The sequence below is a fragment of the Ictidomys tridecemlineatus genome, chromosome 5, assembly GCF_052094955.1.
Source record: "Ictidomys tridecemlineatus isolate mIctTri1 chromosome 5, mIctTri1.hap1, whole genome shotgun sequence".
Taxonomy (NCBI): Eukaryota; Metazoa; Chordata; class Mammalia; order Rodentia; family Sciuridae; genus Ictidomys; species Ictidomys tridecemlineatus.
Genome location: NC_135481.1, coordinates 89743858 through 89762045, shown reverse-complemented (window position 1 = coordinate 89762045; position 18188 = coordinate 89743858). Strand labels below are relative to the sequence as shown.

At 43.9% G+C, this 18188-nt stretch overlaps 1 protein-coding gene across 1 annotated transcript; it reads left to right on the top strand.

Annotated features, from left to right (window-relative positions):
• Positions 1–242: 242 nt before the first annotated feature.
• Positions 243–16101, top strand: LOC101969918 (dehydrogenase/reductase SDR family member 2, mitochondrial). Its single transcript, XM_040275885.2, has 9 exons — positions 243–461; positions 7416–7607; positions 8970–9147; positions 9664–9765; positions 10451–10521; positions 14692–14743; positions 15076–15210; positions 15471–15526; positions 15799–16101. The coding sequence occupies exons 2-9, from the start codon at positions 7468–7470 to the stop codon at positions 15908–15910; spliced, it is 846 nt and encodes a 281-aa protein (XP_040131819.2). The 5' UTR covers positions 243–461; positions 7416–7467; the 3' UTR covers positions 15911–16101.
• The last annotated feature ends 2087 nt before the right edge of the window (positions 16102–18188 follow it).

The following is an 18188-nucleotide window of genomic DNA, read 5'->3' as shown; positions in this document are numbered from 1 at the left end:
TATAAACATGGATGTGTAACCAATGTGACCCTGCAATCTGAACTCATGGTAAAAATAAGAATTCATAACCCCATGAAATATGATATGCCAAGATCATTGTAATGTTTTGAGCAATCAATAAATAAATAAATAAAAGATACACAAATAGCCAACAGGTATATATAAACCGATCAGTGTTACTAGTTATGAGGTAAATGCAAATCAAAATTACAAAATGTTATTTCTTATCTTACAATAGGAACTTCAGTCCTTGATGACTCAACCATATGATGCTGGAAAGAGGACAGGGAGATCTCATGGGTGTGTCCTGGAGGGAGGAGTAAGGAATGAATTCCTGATTTAAGGAGCAGAGCAGAGGAGCAGCTGCCCAGGCACTCAAGGACCAGACTAATCTTGAGAGCTGATCTTATCACTGAGATTCCTTCTCAACATCATACAAGTGACTGGGGCCCTCCACCAAGGTAAGAATGGTACACATATCTTCTTCCCCCAACCTCATATGCCTGGGATAGGTATCCCACAAGTTGAGCAAGAGAATGCTGTATATTTGCACGTATATTTGCACAAAGCCTTTCTAAGAGACAGGTAGGCATATAGATTTTTAAGAAATCAATTTCCTCAAATGTATGAAAGGTCAGAAAAGCCAAATTTATGAAATTTGTAGAGACAGAAAGTAAATCAAAGTTCCTTGAGCAGCGGGTAGGAACAGAGATTAACCCTCACAGGCATAAGGGATCTTACTAAAGCAATAAAAATGTCCTAAGGCTAACTTAATGTGCTGGCTGCAGTACTTGGTGAAGCTACTGAAAAAAATCATTGAAATCTACACTTACATTTTATGACATGTAAAAAACAGATTTAGATAAAGTTTTCTCTCTAAAACATTTACCTGCTCTGATATTTGCTTAAGATTTACTTAAGTCGAAGTGCTTAAATAAGAGAATTGGTTTATGTAAATATGGTACTTACACATGCATAGATCTGTGGAGATTTGAGCAGAAGTCAGTAACTTAAATATCAGGAAAACACAAGTTTCCCCTGCACACAAAGCCTGATGGCCAGTGCCTGAGTGCTTAAATCAGGAATGGCTACTTTACAATAAATGTTTTGAGACCAAACCTGGATTGACACAACCAACAGCCTGGGTGAGCTATCTGACCTGCCCCTAAGTGAAAGGAAAGTGACCACAACACTCGGAGCAACCAAAAGATCTTTATTGCAGCAGTGCAACAAAGAGAAAAGAAAGAAAGAGAGGGGGGGGAGGAAGCACACGCAGGAGAGAGACAGAGAAAGCAAGAGAGATAGCAAGAGAGAGGGAGCAAGAGAGAGAGAGCAAGAGAGAGAGAGAGAGAGAGCAAGAGAGAGGGGGGCCTGGCAGGAGGGAGTTTTTATAGCCCAAATCTAATGGGGCCTCTGGGTCTGCAAGCTGCCTTGTTGGCCCAAGGGGGGTTGAGTGCTCAGCCTTGAGCAGCACTTGACACAAACAGGTGATAAAGGACCAGATAGAGGGGGGTTTGAGTGCGTGGGCTATCTTGCAGCCAACATCTGTTCAGCCTGCCCTGCAGACAACACAGTTCAGCCTGCTCTGCGCCCAACATTCCCCCCTTTTTGTTTTTCTAAGTGACATGAGGGACGGCGTAAAGTCCTCTGGCTACTTCGTGCTTAATGGTGGGCGGCGTTGGACCTAGAAGGGGAAGTGGAGGAATGTTCGGGGGACAGGTCTGAGAACACCAGGGCAGCCAGAAATAACACTCAGTGGCTACAGACAACTACTGTGGTAGGGGTAAAGTCCATAAACGTTCCTTGAAGCCAAAGTCCTCGATGGCATCAAACCAGTCCTGGATAAAGGAGATTCTTGGTATTGGCCACTGGTCCTGTAGCAGGGACTCTAGGAAGTATTGGAGGTGGCTTGGTTGAACCCAGTAATGTTAAGGGTGACAGAAGGATTGCAGACAGTGGAAGGGCAATTGCCTTGACCCATAAACTGAGAGTGGGTGGTGTCATCCTGGTGCCATGTCGCTTGGATGTAGAAGCAGCATCTGTTGTTTGAGATAAAAACTTGAGAGAGAATAATGATTAGTAAAAGAAGAAGAGGGTTTTAGATGGGCACAGAGTCTCTGGAGCCAGAGGAGTTGGTCATGAGTCCTAAGTCTCCATCTTGGGCATCAGGGCTGGTAGTGTTAAAGAAGTAGTTGATGGACCAGCTTGTTGGTGAATTTGTGTGTCTGATCTTGCATGAACTTCTGTAGGCAATTTAATAGACATGGTCCTATTAGGAGAAACATAGAGAGGACTAATAGGGGTCCTGCGAGGGGGAGGAGCCAAGGCCATACTTAACTGAACATTCCCCATGGAGCCTATTGGCTTAGTTGCTGTCTCCTCTTTTCTAGCTGTTCTTGTCTTTCACTGCTCCCAGGAATGACTGTGTTTTGGCTTAACTGGTTTTGGTAGGTGTTTAAGATCAAGTTGGTCAAAATTGACTTTATTTCTATCTATTGTTAAGAGTCAGCCGAGTTCCCATAGGGGTCACTCGTGGGGGAACTTCACAGCAGCTTCTCAGTTCTGCTAGTGCCATTTGTGCTAGGATGGGTCCAGGTCTTGCTTGACCATGTGGCTTCCCTTGGAAGCATCAGGGATGTCTCCTGTCTCCAATGACCCTCCTATTCACAGCAAATGCACTGATTGGCTTTCCATTCTCCAGTGGTCTCAATAATCTCCCTGATCAGGAGGTTATGTGGCCCAGAGTTGCAAAGCTCTTTAGAGAAGTTCCCTGTTCCCTGGATTCAGACTGACTCAGAGGGCCAGAGCCAAATATTGGTTTTCTTGGCCATTTTAATTTAACTTTAAATCTTGATCATAAACATCCAGCAAAGTCAGTTTCACCCTAAATTAAGAGTATTGGGCTTTAGCTGAAGTCTGGCCTACTTTGGAGTCATTCTGACATGTAGTAAGATGGGAAGCACAGCCTTATCCTCAGGTAAGGCTAAGATTTATAAATCTTAGGTAAAGTGTTCTACTATCGAACTGATCATTGTTTTTAAATATCATTTTATAAAGTTTATCTATGCTGTTGCTTGATGTCACATGAATACTAGATAATACAGTATATTACATTTAAATTGTACACAGTGTATAGAACTTTATATTAATCTTATTGATAACAGGTCCGGTTATAGAACATTAAATGATATAAATAAATCTCCAATATGTTATTTTTATAAGCCTAAAATAACCATGCAACCTTTTGGAGAACAGCAGCTTGATATAATTTTTTTAAAGCTTCTATCTTAATGACATATATCTGGAAAATATGAACACATTTAATATACAAATAAGAGTAATAGTACCACAATTACTATTGATGTTTTTATATTAACCAAGTTTAGCTTTTAAAGAAATAACATATTACAATATTGCAAAATAACAGTTGTTGTTTAATCATAGTTTTATAATGCTTAATTCCTTCAAGATTACTTGCTCAAAAAGCTTACATATATAACCAACATACATAGACATTCTTTATCACTTGCTTATATCCTCTTATTTACTTAATAGACTCTCTTATCCAGAAACACATTTTCCTTCTATTAAATCCATACTAGAACCTTCTAATTTCTCTTTCCTATCTGTTAACTCTTTCTCTTTTTACATTTTTAAATAATCCTTGTAAATTTCTAAATTTAGGCAAATTATTCCATTTTAATAAGAGATATTTTGTTATTTGCAGCACACAATTAATCACATCTGTTGACCATTTCATGAAAACATGAACAATGTTTAAGTGTATAGAATTATACTGTTGTAGGGACAGACAAGGCAAGGCACCTAAGATAGCACTGAAGATAGGGAAACAGTTTTATTTGGTTGCAACCGGATTCAGAGGGCATTGCTTCTGTTGTAATCAATTAATCTCCTGAACCCCAAGTTTAGGTTGTTTCAGAATTTTGTACCCAACATGTAAGGGAAGGGGCTCAGAAGTTCACAGTCTGCAGAAGTTCACAAAAAGCAGTTTGTTATTTTTTCCCTCTGTTCTGGGAAAGTTAACCCTTCAAGGACACTTGGGAGGGGGAGAGCTTTTTCTTCCCTTTCTCTCCTCTTCCCTCCACCCTCCCCACCCCTGCCAGCTGTTATCATGGAGCCCAGTTGGGCTTCCTTATCTTAGACATGTAGACTTCTCTGTGAAGCCCCAGCTCAAGGCCAGAGGCCTTGTTTTACATATTTTGTGAAAAACTAGTAAGGGGGTGTCCAGCTTTTTGAGTGCTGATTTTTCCAGCCAGTGACCAAGTAGAACAGGGCAACATGAAAATAGGAAGTTTATCTACATTAAACTTTTTGTAGAGATTCTTTTGCTAAAGTCCTAAAATCAGCCATGGTGAAGATTTCTGGAGAAGGTCAGTTAAGCCTTTTCTGTGGGCCTGGGTAGGGAGGGGGAAGACGGGAAGGCCGGGCTGAGAGCAGCTTGGTGGATCTGAGAATGAGGAAGGAGTGATGTAAAAGAATAGGATTTTCCCTAGCAAGGAAAACTTGAGCAGTAGAACAGGTAGAGCAGAGGGGAGGATGGGAGTGAATATCCCAAAAAGCCTGTAGGGGACAATTCTTAGTGACCTGTTTTCAGTGATGACAAAGCAACTTTAAAGGCCACTTCACCAGATCTCTGATAGGGGTCCAAGGGCTCTCCTCAGCTTGTTTGAGCTTTGGGTTAGCTGGTAAGAGGACCTGGTGGGACCTAGTGTGGGTGCTGACAGGAGAAGAGAGGAGTGAGTGGGTGAAGGGGTTCCTTCAGTACCTGCTACCTCAGGAAAGAGGCAATGGTTTGAGGAAAGGTGGTTGTTTAGGTTTTTGATCTAGTGAGTGGAGAGGAGAAGTCAGGTTGTTCAGGTGGGGGAGACAGTGGAGGGGCTGGGGCAGAAGGTTGAGGGTGAGGACCTCTTTGAGCCGGGTGATAGGGTGGAAATTCATCAGTAGGGTCAAAAGTAGTGGATGAGTCTGGAGGAGAAGAAGATTGGGGATCACTGGTTGTGGGTGTTGGTTTGCAAGCTAGAAAAATTTGCAGAGGTCTGCAAAAGGTGCAGAGAGCACAAGCAAGAAGAAAGCTTTGATATAGCAGCTTTTTACCCATTTTTTCGAATGCTCACAGTAATTGTAGAGATCCCTTAGAATGGAGGGATCGAGGGACCCAAAAGGGGGGCCATCTGCTTTGGTTGTGTAAGGGATAAGTAGGCCAGGCCTGGGTGCTATATTTGATCAATTTTGGGGGTTTGATGTCTGGTGTCAAGGAGAGGGTTTTGAGATTATCCGAGAGGCATTGTAGGGGAGCGTCGACTGGCAGAGAGGACACATTACCCATGTCGCAAACGTAGTATATGAAGGAGGGAAGGGGACGCAAACTTGGTATAGAGGAGAAGGAAGGAGATGCAACCGTAGTATAAGAGAGAAGGAGGAAACTGATTTATTGGCAAAAGGGGCGTCCCCACTAGAGCCAAAAATCAGGAGTGCCTTAGTGGCAGGTTCAAGCTGCAGAGATTGGTCATCACCAAATCCTGACAGTCGAAGCTCTCGTCCTAGACGGAGCCGGAGCCGTGGGAGACCTTGGCCAAGGCATTTCTTTTCGGGACTCCTCCTGGAGAGGCCAGAGACTCACAGGGCCGGAAAGAGGGGAAAGAGAGAGTCAGGGGAAGAGGGAGGAAGGGGAGGGTAAGTGTCTCTCTGGCGACGGAGTCTTGAAGGTGTGAGGACTAGGATTTTAGGAGAGCCACCAAGATGGTGAAGGTCTGGGTGGGGTGTGATGTTCAGTTCTCTGTTATGTGTTCCTGGAGGTTACACAGTCCTTCGAGGGAGACCTACAAAGCCTATGCTGGTAACTAACAGCTGGGAAGGGAAGGGGAATAATTTTGAACCCAGGAGTCTGTAATGCCCTATGAAGGAGTCCCTGAGGGCCACTGTAGCCTTGAAGGCTGTGGTGGGGTGTTTTCCTCCCCGCAGGTGGGCAAAGAGGTTTGCCAGACAATCAACAGTCAAATCCTCCTGACACCACCATTGGGTTTAGGACTCCAGGAAGGGGAAACTCACCAATTGAAAGTCGGTGGTGGATGGAGTTCTGGCAGTTGAGAAAATGGGTTCAGGCCTGGGTTCAGGCCATCCGGTGAGTGGCACTTCCAAAGGAAGAGGGACCCAAAAGTGTGTTTTAACCCTATCCCGGGTTTCGGCACCAATGAAAGGAAAGTGACCACAACACTTGGAGCAACCAAAAGATCTTTATTGCAGCAGTGCAGCAAAGAGAAAAGAAAGAAAGACAGAGAGAGAGAGAGAAAGAGAGAGAGAGAGATGGAGGAAGCGCACACAGGAGAGAGACAGAGAAAGCAAGAGAGATGGCAAGAGAGAGGGAGCAAGAGAGAGAGAGCAAGAGAGAGAGAGCAAGAGAGAGGGGGGCCTGGCAGGAGGGAGTTTTTATAGCCCAAATCTAACGGGGCCTCTGGGTCTGCAAGCTGCCTTGTTGGCCCAAGGAGGGTTGAGTGCTCAGCCTTGAGCAGCACTTGACACAAACAGGTGATAAAGGACCAGATAGAGGGGGGTTTGAGTGCGTGGGCTATCTTGCAGCCAACATCTGTTCAGCCTGCCCTGCAGACAACACAGTTCAGCCTGCTCTGCACCCAACACTAAGGAATTTTAACAATGGTCCAGTGGGTTCCCTAAGAAACTATTGTGTCACTGCAGCCAGATCTTCTTTCGCTCATTTATTCATTCATTCAACAAATGCCAATAAGCAGTTACTAGTCACTGGGCATCCTGCTGGAAGTGATAAACACAACACAGTCATTTAGGGTTAGTGAGATAAAATTTAGAAGAGAAGTAAGCACAGGGATTAAGAGGTCACCTTGAGGATATAAAAAATCAGTACAGGGTGGTGGTTTGAAAGGACTCCCCTCATGTGCTGAAAACATGGGATGAAAAGCAGCCAGAGCAGAAAACCACAGGCAGGGACTGAGGTGTTTCCCATGACTTGAGGTGAGAGACCTACAGGGGATACAAAGGGGTAAAGCTCATCACTGGAAGCAGCTGTGAGCTACTTGGATGTTAGTACCCTACAGTTTACAGATCCCTTTCACATCTGAAACTTAATTTACTTGGTCCTTCCATAGCCAACCTGTGAACTAACTGTTCTAGGGAGTCTCGATGAATAAATATTTGTTGAACCTCTGTGTGTATGTTAGGATTTGATTCCAGACAACAGAAACCATCCAGTTAAAGAGGAGAGAGTAAATATGGAGAATTCTGTGTGCGTAAAAACCACTGGAAGGACTAGAGATGCAGGCTCTAGGCTGGACTTCTAGTGGTGACCCTGGACCAGCCCAGCTCTTGCCCAGTATACTTCACTCTTTTGAATCCACTTATTGGAACTGTCATTGCCTTTCTAGAGGGCTTCCTCCCTGGACCAAGCTCACCAGAGGAAAGACAACAAAAATAACCATGTTCAGGCCCCTGACCTGGGGTTGGAAGAGCTTCCTGCCCAGTGCAACTCTGCTCTCCATGAGAAGCACCAGCAGTGTGGCCAATAGTAGTCTCAAACTGGTCAACAAAGTTGCAGTGGTCACAGGATCCATAAATGGGTGAGAGCAATTCTGGGAACTGAGGCGGTATGGGTGTCTCTGGAGTTCATCCCCACAAAGCAAAACCTACCGGGTTTATGTGCTTGTAGAGGAGTATGGAGGGAATACTAAAGAGATCCTAAGAGAAACAATGACAGCAGAAAAAATCCAGGAAGGAGACAAAGACAGTGCGGGCTGTGTTACCAAGATGGTCTGCTACAGGTCAGAGAGTGATGGGTCCACAGGCTCAGAGAAAACATGAAACCAATCTCAGAGGCACCCATCAGGGAAAGGCAGAGGGCATCCAGCCTTTGCTTCTGACCCCCATCAGTCAAGAATTGTACTACGTGGGTTATTAACCCCATCCCGCCAAGCTGCATGCCCGTGAGCCCTGTGGATTCACAGGTCTGAGGTAAGGAGCTCTAGGTTATAGCTGCAAAGCAAACCAAAACTGTGAAGAACTAGGAATGGATTGTCAAAATACTAGTTCCAGTTAAGGAAGGCCAAAGTCTGATGTGGTACATAGGAGGTCCGGTACACCAGGACAGATGCAACCCCTCTTTATCACTTTGGGTCCTCTTACAATCCACAAGGAAGGTATGAGGTGAGCTTTTCTTGTTGTGCTCGAATTCGGGACCCACAAAGACCACCAGAGACCCAAGATGGATGTAAGCAGCAAAGAGGTGTTTATTGCGAGCTAGCTCGGTCCTCCGTGAACACACACACACAGCAACTGGTGATGCTGAGAGGCCCCGAGCCCAGGGTTTGCAGCAGTTTTATACATTCTTTGGAGAGGGCAGGGACTTCACATACATCATAGCAAATCATCACACACCGCGGGAAATCAAATAACAACTCTAAAACATGATTAGCACATTCACTGGTGGGAACAAGTTGGGTAGGGGTGATTGGTTAGTACAAAAGGGGTATTCGTTTGAACTGATTGGTTTGAGCCAAGAGGGGTGTATGTGCTGAACTACATGGTTTCCCAACTTGTTATCAACCACCATAAAATACTGGGAGGGTCATCTGGCATCCCAGGTATTTCCCTGTCTCATGCTGATTGGTGGCTGCTAGGGGGCTGCTATGGATTCCCACCTAGCTTGACTGAGTCAGGGACATCTGGTGCAGCAGATCTCTCCTGTTATTTGTAGATAAACAACTTAGCAGGGTGGGAATGTGCCTAGGAGTGCTCTGTGGGTTTTTCCAAGGACAAAGGCCATGTCCCTTCCTTGGACAGGCTTTGCTCTGAGATAGAGGCTGGTTTTTCTTTCTGAGTTGGGGGGAGGGATTCATTTAGAACCTGAGGATAAGAAATACAGCAAGAAAGAAAGGGCTCAGCCCAAGGGTGAATTGTCATATCCTTTCCATCTTTGCCTATAGGATTGGCTTCAGTATTGCCAGGCGTCTGGCCCAGGATGGGGCCCACGTAATCATCAGCAGCCGGAAGCAGGAAAATGTGGACCAGGCAGTGGACACACTACAGAGGGAAGGACTGAGTGTGGCGGGCACTGTGTGTCATGTGGGGAAAGCTGAAGACCGGGAGCGACTGGTAGCCACGGTGAGGGGCATAGAAACACAGTCAGGGACGCAGGGATTCTGCTTCTCTGATCCACACTAGGAGACCAGCTACTTGATGAGTATCAGCCAGGGCCTCAAGAATCTGAGAGAAATAAAGAAGTTGTAGATAAGGAAGCCCTGGTTTTAAGTCAGAGCTAGCATGATCAGGAAAACAGAGGGGTAACAGAGACATTTCAGGAAATGGTGTGAATGAGACTTGTGTTGGGAAATCAACAGCCCCGTGGCGTGCCTGGAAGTAGAACATAAAAAGGCATAGGATAAGTGGGTAGGGCAAATCCCTGCCCCCACCCCCACCCCCCGCCCTTTTTTTTTTTTTTTGGTCCAGAAGCTCAATACCTGGTTCCTAAAACAAAGAGTCCTTCATCCTCAGGGTTTTTCCATTCCTGGATTTGAACCAGACATAACTCCAGGGACATTAAACAGAAATAAAGTCCCATTGTAGCAAAAGTCTTTCACCCTCTGACCCTGATCCTCAAAGTCCCCTTCCCACCCGCAGGCCCTGAAACACTGTGGGGGTGTGGACTTCCTGGTGTGCACAGCAGGTGTCAACCCCTTTGTGGGAAGTACCTTGAGGAGCAGTGAACAGATCTGGGACAAGGTGAGGTCTGGGGCAGCCAGGGAGGGGTGGGTGGGACTTCATCCTCACCTTCTGAGTGCCCTCCCTCCATATCAGCTCACACACCCAGAGCTGGTTCTCAGTTCCCACACATCCACCCTCCAAGCTCATTGGCACAGAGGAAGGCCAGGTATCCAGAATCCATAAGCCTCCATTTTTGCAGCTGTGACAAGGTGGAAATGTGTCTAAGTTGCAGGTACTTGCCCACTCTGTTCAGGAGCTCCCAATCTGCAGGGAGTATCCAACATAAAACCAAATCATCACCAAAAAAATGTAGAGCACACAGAAAAGAGTGACTCTCTTCCTTGCCTGGAAATGCTTAGTCCTTAACACTGGTACTTCTGGGCTATAACCCTGAAATCCAGCCTTCTCTGGATTCACCTGCTGATGTCTCTGCTCCTGATGAAAACTGTGTCCTTCGAGACAGGAGAGACCCTGAAGACTCCAGGTCTTCAAGCCCCCCACACAAGTCCTCAGCCTGATCTCTTTATTCTTGTACCTTCAGGAAGCCCCCACCTCCATGCATGCCAGGAAGCCCAGCACCCGTCCTGCTTCCCCTTGTCAGAGGTGTCATGCCCACATACTAACATGGTATATTTCCAGATGCGGTGACATTGGTAGACTGACTGTGTCTCCCCTCCCCCACCCCTATTTGCTCTGATTTCAGATCCTGAATGTGAATGTGAAGGCCCCAGCCCTGCTGCTGAGCCAGTTGCTGCCCCACATGGAGAACAGGGGGTGAGGGTGGGGAAGGAGAATAGGGAGGGAATTACTTGGCATCAAACAGGGATGGGGAAGCAAGAGTGAGAGGAGCCAGATTTGACGTAGACCTTCCTGCTTGGAAACAGGATTGGCTGAACCAGTAACACAGAGACAGCAAGAGATTATCTTTCAGACTTCTGGGTTTGAAAGAAAGCAAAGCATTCTATCCATTAGTGTACCCAGGGAATTTATCTTGAGTGGTCAGAGAGCCTGGCAAGGGTCCTTCTAAAAGGAAGCCAAGGGATCCACAGACAGAAGGGCCAGAGTCCCCTCAACAGTCCTGAAGTCAGAGAAGTAGAGGTGGCCTCTCTTGGGCTGTAGAAGCTCAGGCCACAAGTGTCCAGGTTGATGACCCTGAAGCTCCCCAGGGCCTTCCTGAAGTCAGAGCAGCAATGTTTCTCAGTTCTATTCAACTCTTTCCTCCCAGAATTCTTAACTCTTGGGCCAGCCACATCCCCTCTCTCTCCCTGGAGCCTCGTAATTTCCAAAATAGAAAGTCTTCTTCCCTGCTTCTCCCCAAAACCAAGGGCAGATGCCTACCTGGCCAGCTCCATCTTCACCCGTGAGGTGGGCCTGGGGCTGTCTCCAGCTGCTCTGGTTTTTCACTGATCTCAGTGATGTGGGATGTTTCCAGATATTTTTTTTCAGGATCTCAGTATTTGTTCTGAGGCAGGAACAAGCTGACTGCTCAGGGAGCTAGGGGAGCTACTTTTTACCTACTGCATTGCAGACCCAGCCATTCAAGCCTCCCATTGTCTGCCTCACCTTACATCCCAGCTTCTCCTGAAGGTGCTATAGCCATTCCCATTCTAATCTTCCAGCTTGGGCCAGTCTTGTTCCTGTAATGAAATAAGTCCTTCAGGCCTCGGCTCCTACTTAGCCTTGAATCTTCTGAAAGTCAAGTCACCAGCATGGTCCTCCCTCCCTCCTTAAAATATCAGAGGAGGTTTTCTCAATCTGGATTAACTGCTCTGCAGATGTAGATTCGTTACCCCTGTTTACTCGTGACCAGTCCTTTCTTCCCAAATACTGAAGTATAACAACAGAGAAGCACGCCCGAGGCAAGTTTAGAGTAGAAAGTAGAGGCTTTATTAAAGGACAGCAGAAAAGACTTCTCCGGGAGGAAGAAGGGGACCCAAAAGGTGGAATCCATGGAAGGGAGAGGTCTTCCCTCTTTTATAGCTAAGGTCCTCTTTCAGCTTTCCTGTATTCCTGTCCTTTGTTCTCGGTTATCTTGCAATGATGGAATGTAAATGGGAATGCTCAAAGGGTGGGGGACGGGTGGGCTAAAGGAGTAATCTGGGTAGGAAGGGCCTGGGCTTTTAGATTAGTATCTCCAAGTTTGCTGAGAGCTGCTTCATTAACATTTCCATGGGATGGTCTCTGGGCCTTGGGAACATTAACATTTCAATTTCCCCAAGTGCTGCTCTGGTTTCCTGGATCCATTCCCAATAATGGCCTCCATTTTATTCATCTTACTTGATACTAGACCCCATTTACCTAACTACACTAACTACCTGTCTGTAAATCTGGCTTCAGATTTAACACCCCTCTTCCAAATAGACTGCTTCCCTTCAGTTCCTCCCCTACGGAAATCTTGGAGCAGCCACTGAATTCAGTAAGCACATATTGAGCTCCTAGTATGACCTGGGCTGCTTCTCTGTAAAATTCAGCCAGGACTTCTAATAATGACTACTAAGGCCCCTTCCAGTTCCAACACAAGCACGGTGTGCTATTAGACTGAGCCATATTTTTAATAACACCACTTTTGTAGATTACAAATGGCTAAATATCAGTAATTAGTGTGGTTCTACTCAATGCAATGCTTTTCAGGCTGTTTTTAACAGCACAACAATATTCTGTATAAAACAGACAAAAGCAGATACAGATGTGCAGGTTGAAAGGTGGATTTGGATCCTGGAGCTTACCCATTTTTTCCTCCACTTAATCCCCTGTTACTTGTCCTGGGTATGTCTGCAGAATCTAACTTTCCTAAACTGGTTGTAAACCACTAGTATGATGAAGATAGATAGCATGGATTTTAGAATCACAGAGATCTACCTTTAGATACATGTCCTGTCAGTAGCTACACATTCTTGGCATTTAATCTCTGTGGGTCTTCATTTTCTTATCTATTAAGTAAGAATAAGGATGCTTAGAAGATCTGTTTTGAACATTCATTGACATGATAAATACATAAATTACTAAGCAAAGTGCACATAAAGAGTATATTTATGAATATTTACTATAATAAAGACATTATTTTAAATAAATATTATATATAGTATAGATTATTATATACATAGTATAATTAATTTTTAAATACTTATAATAAACATTATTTATACTGCTACTATTATTTTATTAATTATGGCATCCAAGCAATTAAAAGATAGTCTTATTTAACATTTTGGACAAAGTAGTTCATGAAGGAAACTCCATTTCATTCAGTTTCCATTCATTCTTAATCTACTTGCTAAAATCCTCATTATCCTCCCTCATGACCCAATTTAAATAGAGCTTCCCATATGCTGGGGGGGGGGGGAGAATTATCAACCTAGAATTGATAGTTGCTATACCTACCAAATGCATCTTTCAAAAATTAGGGCAAAGTTATATAACATTTTCAGACAACCAAAACCATTAACTAAAGGATGTTCTAGATAATATTCTTTAGGCAGAAGGAACTAAATGATCCCATATGGAAAATCTGAGATAAAAGTAAGAAAGGCACAGAAAAAACAGTAACATATGAACAAACTTAACCACCTATTATAAAAAGTAATGATGTTTTGTAGGGTTGAAATAATTAAAACATGCAAAAAATAATATTCAAGTCAGAAAGGCAGAAATGGAGATAAGCTGTTATAAGATTTTTATGTTGTTTGAGACAGGATAAGAATATTAATTTCAAACTTTGATTAGCTAAACACGCCGGTTTTACTTTCTAAGGTAACATCTACAAGAATTGCAATTGAATATTAAATATTTTTTAAACTGATAGAGACAGAAGAAATAAATAGAAAAAAATAGTCCAAAAGAGAGAATGAACAAAAAAATAAAACAGAGAACTAGGTGAATTTAAAAAAAAAATCACAAAATTGAATGCTAGGTATTAATCCTGGCTATCAGCGATTACAGTTAAAAGAAAAAGATTGTTAAGCTAGAAATTTTAACCAAATCAAAATTTTAAAATTGAATTAGACAACAATGGTAGGTTTTCCAAGTTTCTCATTTCTGTTAACTGAGTTTATAGTGCTAGGAAGGAATAGTTCTAGGAGAATTACTGTTCTGGGCAAAAGTAGGAATCAAGAAGGGGGCTGTGGCTTAGGGGCCGAGTGCTTGCCTAGCATGTGAGACACTGGGTTCAATTCTCAGCACCATATAAAATAAAATAAATAAAGATTAAAAAAAATCAAAATAGGACAGATAAACCACAGCACTTTATACAAAGTTTCTCAACTGCTGCATTTAAAGTACACCTTTAAAATCCTGCTTTACAAACAAAGAAGTGAAAGTATCTATTTCTGGATTGTAAAGAACAGTGGTTAGCAGAGTATTATATTGTCTGTTAAATTAAAAAAAAACTAAATATGCAGGGGGAAGAAGCAAATGCAGAGAAAGCAAAAAGGAAATCATATGGAGCAGAAATCAATGGAAAAGACAAAATATATGAACCAAGGAAACAAAAAAATATTTAAAAACAAATGCCTTTGACAAATTTCTGTGGGAGCTGATCAAGAAAAAAGAAAGGCAAATAACCAACATCAGAAACAATATCAGGAATAAAGACTTAAAGCACCATTAGAGATCTTGAGGCAGGAAAAAGGAACTAAGAGAATGAAGTTTAATAACATTGACAATTTTTTAAAAATTATATGTCTTAACTAACTCAAAAGAGAGAAAATTTGGCCAGTCCTATTACTATTCAATAATTGTAATCTATAATCATAAATATTCCTTCAAAAACAAAATCCAAACATAGATGGCTTCCCTGGCAATGTAGTTTGAGGAACATAATCAAAGACCTGCAGGAAATGGAGGTCAATCCGTCTACCTGGCCCAGGCTATTCTCACCCTCCTCTTTCTTGGTCACACACAAGATAACTGTCTTCAGCTCACATTCTACCCTCTCTGTCCTCCCAGACAAGGTTCTGTGATCCTGGTCTCCTCAGTAGCAGCTTATGTTCCATCTGCTGTAAGTATGACCATCTATGGATCCCAATTGGGTAAGAGGAAACTCTTCTCCTTTACAACTGGAAAATCAGGTACATGGAAGTAGCCAATGTTTGACAACTGCTCCCTCAGGACTACTCACATGTAAACATGATGACTCTATATCACTGATCTTGCCTTCTGTATAAAACGCCCTTCTTGGGATCATCTTGCCATCTCCTCCAGGCACTGTCTCCCAGACTTGAAGATCAGGAGGTGTAACTGGAGTGAATGCCCAGGGCAATTCAGGAAATCCCAGGGACAATCCTTATCCCCAGTTCGAGCCTATTAATCTGTTTCCCTTTCCGACCACAGAAGCTGGGGGCCTACAATGTCAGTAAAACAGCCCTGCTGGGCCTCACCAAGACTCTGGCAGTGGAGCTTGCACCGAAAAACATTCGGGTAAACTGCCTAGTACCAGGATTGATCAAAACAGACTTCAGTCGAGTGGTAAGTACAGAGAAGAGCTTCTGTTCCTATACCACTGGGCACTAGGGTGCGTTTCACTTGCAAGCCATACCCCACAGAGACCTGGACTCTCAGACTTGGAAAGGTCTCTTGCTCTGTTGCTGTGGTCCACAGCTTTTGGGTTCTGCAGCAGAGTCAGAATCAGTCCTATGTAGAGAGCAAACCAAGAGAGCTCCAGAAGTCCTTCCACAACCCTAGGACTCCATCTGTATGAGCAGCACTAACCTTGACCTTTCCTTTAGCTCACTGAAATCCCAGACTTTGAGGAAGATTGGAAGAAAATATTTGGAATGCAGAGGTAGGTGTGGTGAGGCAATGTCCCTTGTAGATCTGAATTAGCATCACCTCAGAACCTTCTCAAAAGTTAACAGATCACAGACCATCCCTCTACAGGTTAGACCCATTCCACTTTGGGGGATTTGACGATTTCCCCAGACCTGTGATGACCTCACAGTTCCCTACACAGCACCCACATATCTTCCTGGGTAGTTCTTGATTTCAGTGTTGCATGTGAGTCGAGTACTCCTGGGAAAGTGTCACCAGCTTCACCCATCTCCTCTCTCCATGCAGAATAGGGAAACCGGAGGACTGTGCAGGACTCGTGTCCTTCCTGTGCTCCCCAGATGCCAGCTACATCACCGGCGAGAACATTATGGTAGCCGGTTTTTCCACCCACCTCTGAGCTCAGAGCTGGAGTTCATCTCTTCAGGCCGAAGCCTCATGTGGCCCTGGAGTCAGATGCAGCAATACTTTATTAAGAATAATCCTAGGCTGGGGTTGTGACTCAGTGGTAGAGCGCTCACCTCGCAAGTGCAAGGCCCTGGGTTTGATCCTCAGCATCACATAAAAATAAATAAATAAAGTAAAAATCAAGTGGCAGAATATTTAAAAATAATAATAATAATAATAAGCCTGTGCTCCAAATGTGAAAATTTTGGTTCAAAACCTTCACAAACAGAAATAATAAAGGACATCAGAAGGAGGGCTTATAGTATGAAACCATCATCAAAACCAGCTAAAACAGCTGGGTTCAGCAGCACATGTCTAAAATTCCAGCAGCTCAGGAGACTGAGACAAGAGATTGCAAGTTCAAAGTTGGCCTCAGCAAAAACAAGGTGAGACCCTGTCTCAAAATACAAAATAGGGCTGGGAAGGTGGCTCAGTGGTCCAATGCCTCTGATTTCAATCCCAGATACAAAAAAAAAAAAAAAAAAACACCAGCTAAATCATTGTTAGCTTTGCCAGAAAACAAAATGTGTGCTTGTGAGTTTTGGCTAAAAAGAGTAAGCTAAAGTCATGCAGAGAGAGAGAGCTGGAAGCAGGAAAAGGCTGTTTCAGCACTAAATGCTCTCACTCGCATTTCCCCCTAACCATTCCTGCGAACCTGATATTTTAATCCCTGATTCTACATTTGAGGAAGCCAAGGCAGGGTCAATTTAAGGACAATGCTCTGAGTACACACATAATCCATGAGCAGAAACTGAACTCCAGTCTGTCTGCACAGCAGAGAGGAATCAGTGTGGAACCCGAGTCTGAGGATACAGACCAGCCCTCAGGGTCCTCTTCTCTCTGCAGCTCCTGATCCTATTAGGCTAGTCCACCTGCACTCATACAACTCAGCCTTCCACAGATGTGTGCCAAAGCAGAAAGGACTATCTCTCATACAATGAAACGTGACCCTTTAAGTCTGAAATTCAGGGACAGTGGCAAATCCTGCAAGTGTCCTGCCTGTATTCCCTTGACTCACATTGCGGTCACAAGCATCTTCAGCGGACAATTGAAGGCTTCCTCCCTCAAACCCCTAGGGGCCTTCTCTTTGCAGAATGGACTGTGCATGGGGGTGTGGGGGAGTTAGTGCCTGCACAGCACACATGACCAGTGACGGGTGGGAGATGGGAGAGTCAACACTGCAGTGCTGGCTCCTTGATGGGACAGTGCTGGGATGTGCTCTATACAACTTCTCAGAGTGCCCAGCAGTGGGAACGCACCCTCAGCAGAAATCTGCTTCTACATCCTCAGTTGGCTTTCTTCCCTTCCCTGTCTCCCTCATTGTTCTCTCTTGGTTCATCTCCCTAGGAAACATTCGCACTTGAATTTTGGTCTCAGGTCTGCTTTGGGATGATCTACACTAAGATAGCAAATAAAACTTTTGCTATCTTTTGCTATAAAAGACTAAAAGCACAAAGTCTCATTGAGGCGACACAATGATTAATTAATACTCATTCAGTTGAGAGAATAATCTCTCAATTATTTGTAATAAACACATACAGCTAGAATCGGGCCCAAAGAGTGAGAAGTCAGAGTGGTTGCTGCTTAAAGTTGAAGTAAGTGAATGTTGTATTTGAAAAGGAATGAAGGAAAATGAAAATGTAGGTAAATAATCAACATCAAACCCTATCCAAGGTTATTTTGATTCTTAAGCAAAAAGGTACGAAATATTTAGAAGCCAAGGAAGACGTAACACTAGAGAGGTATACACACCAGTAGCCTATGGATGTGCACCATTCAGTACAACTGAGAAAGTCAGTTCTCTCTTCTTGATGACAAACCTTGAAACCTTCATGTTTATCTCCACCTATCCCTGGTTGGCCTGACCTTTTCTCTGCTGAACATTCTCGGTTCCTTCTCAGTCAGTTTTGGTCATCAGACCAGTAACATTTCCCAGAGTCACTGTATTTATTTTCTCAATTTTACATAAAGTGCCTTACAAATAGGGTGTCATGCCCCTCCACCACTACTCACCCACACCAAAGCACTGTGCAGCTTCCCACACACTCCTGAATACTAAGGACAGATTATCCAGACTTTTCCTAGATTTCTCATACAATTATTACAGATAAATTTATTTAACGCGTAATATGTGCCAGACACAGTATGGCACTGAATCTTCAGTTTTAACAGACGAGGAAATGGAGACTCGAACCTTCCCAAAGTCACCCACATATCAAGCACCTGGGAGA

What these genes read in the sequence shown, in the direction of transcription:
- LOC101969918 (XM_040275885.2), top strand. Translation starts at nt 7,468, where the DNA reads ATGTTCAGGCCCCTGACCTGGGGTTGGAAGAGCTTCCTGCCCAGTGCA. An exon ending in GTCACAGGATCCATAAATGG is followed by an intron (nt 7,608 to 8,969) that starts GTGAGAGCAATT and finishes CTTTGCCTATAG; the next exon opens with GATTGGCTTCAGTATTGCCA. An exon ending in CCCCACATGGAGAACAGGGG is followed by an intron (nt 10,522 to 14,691) that starts GTGAGGGTGGGG and finishes CTGTCCTCCCAG; the next exon opens with ACAAGGTTCTGTGATCCTGG.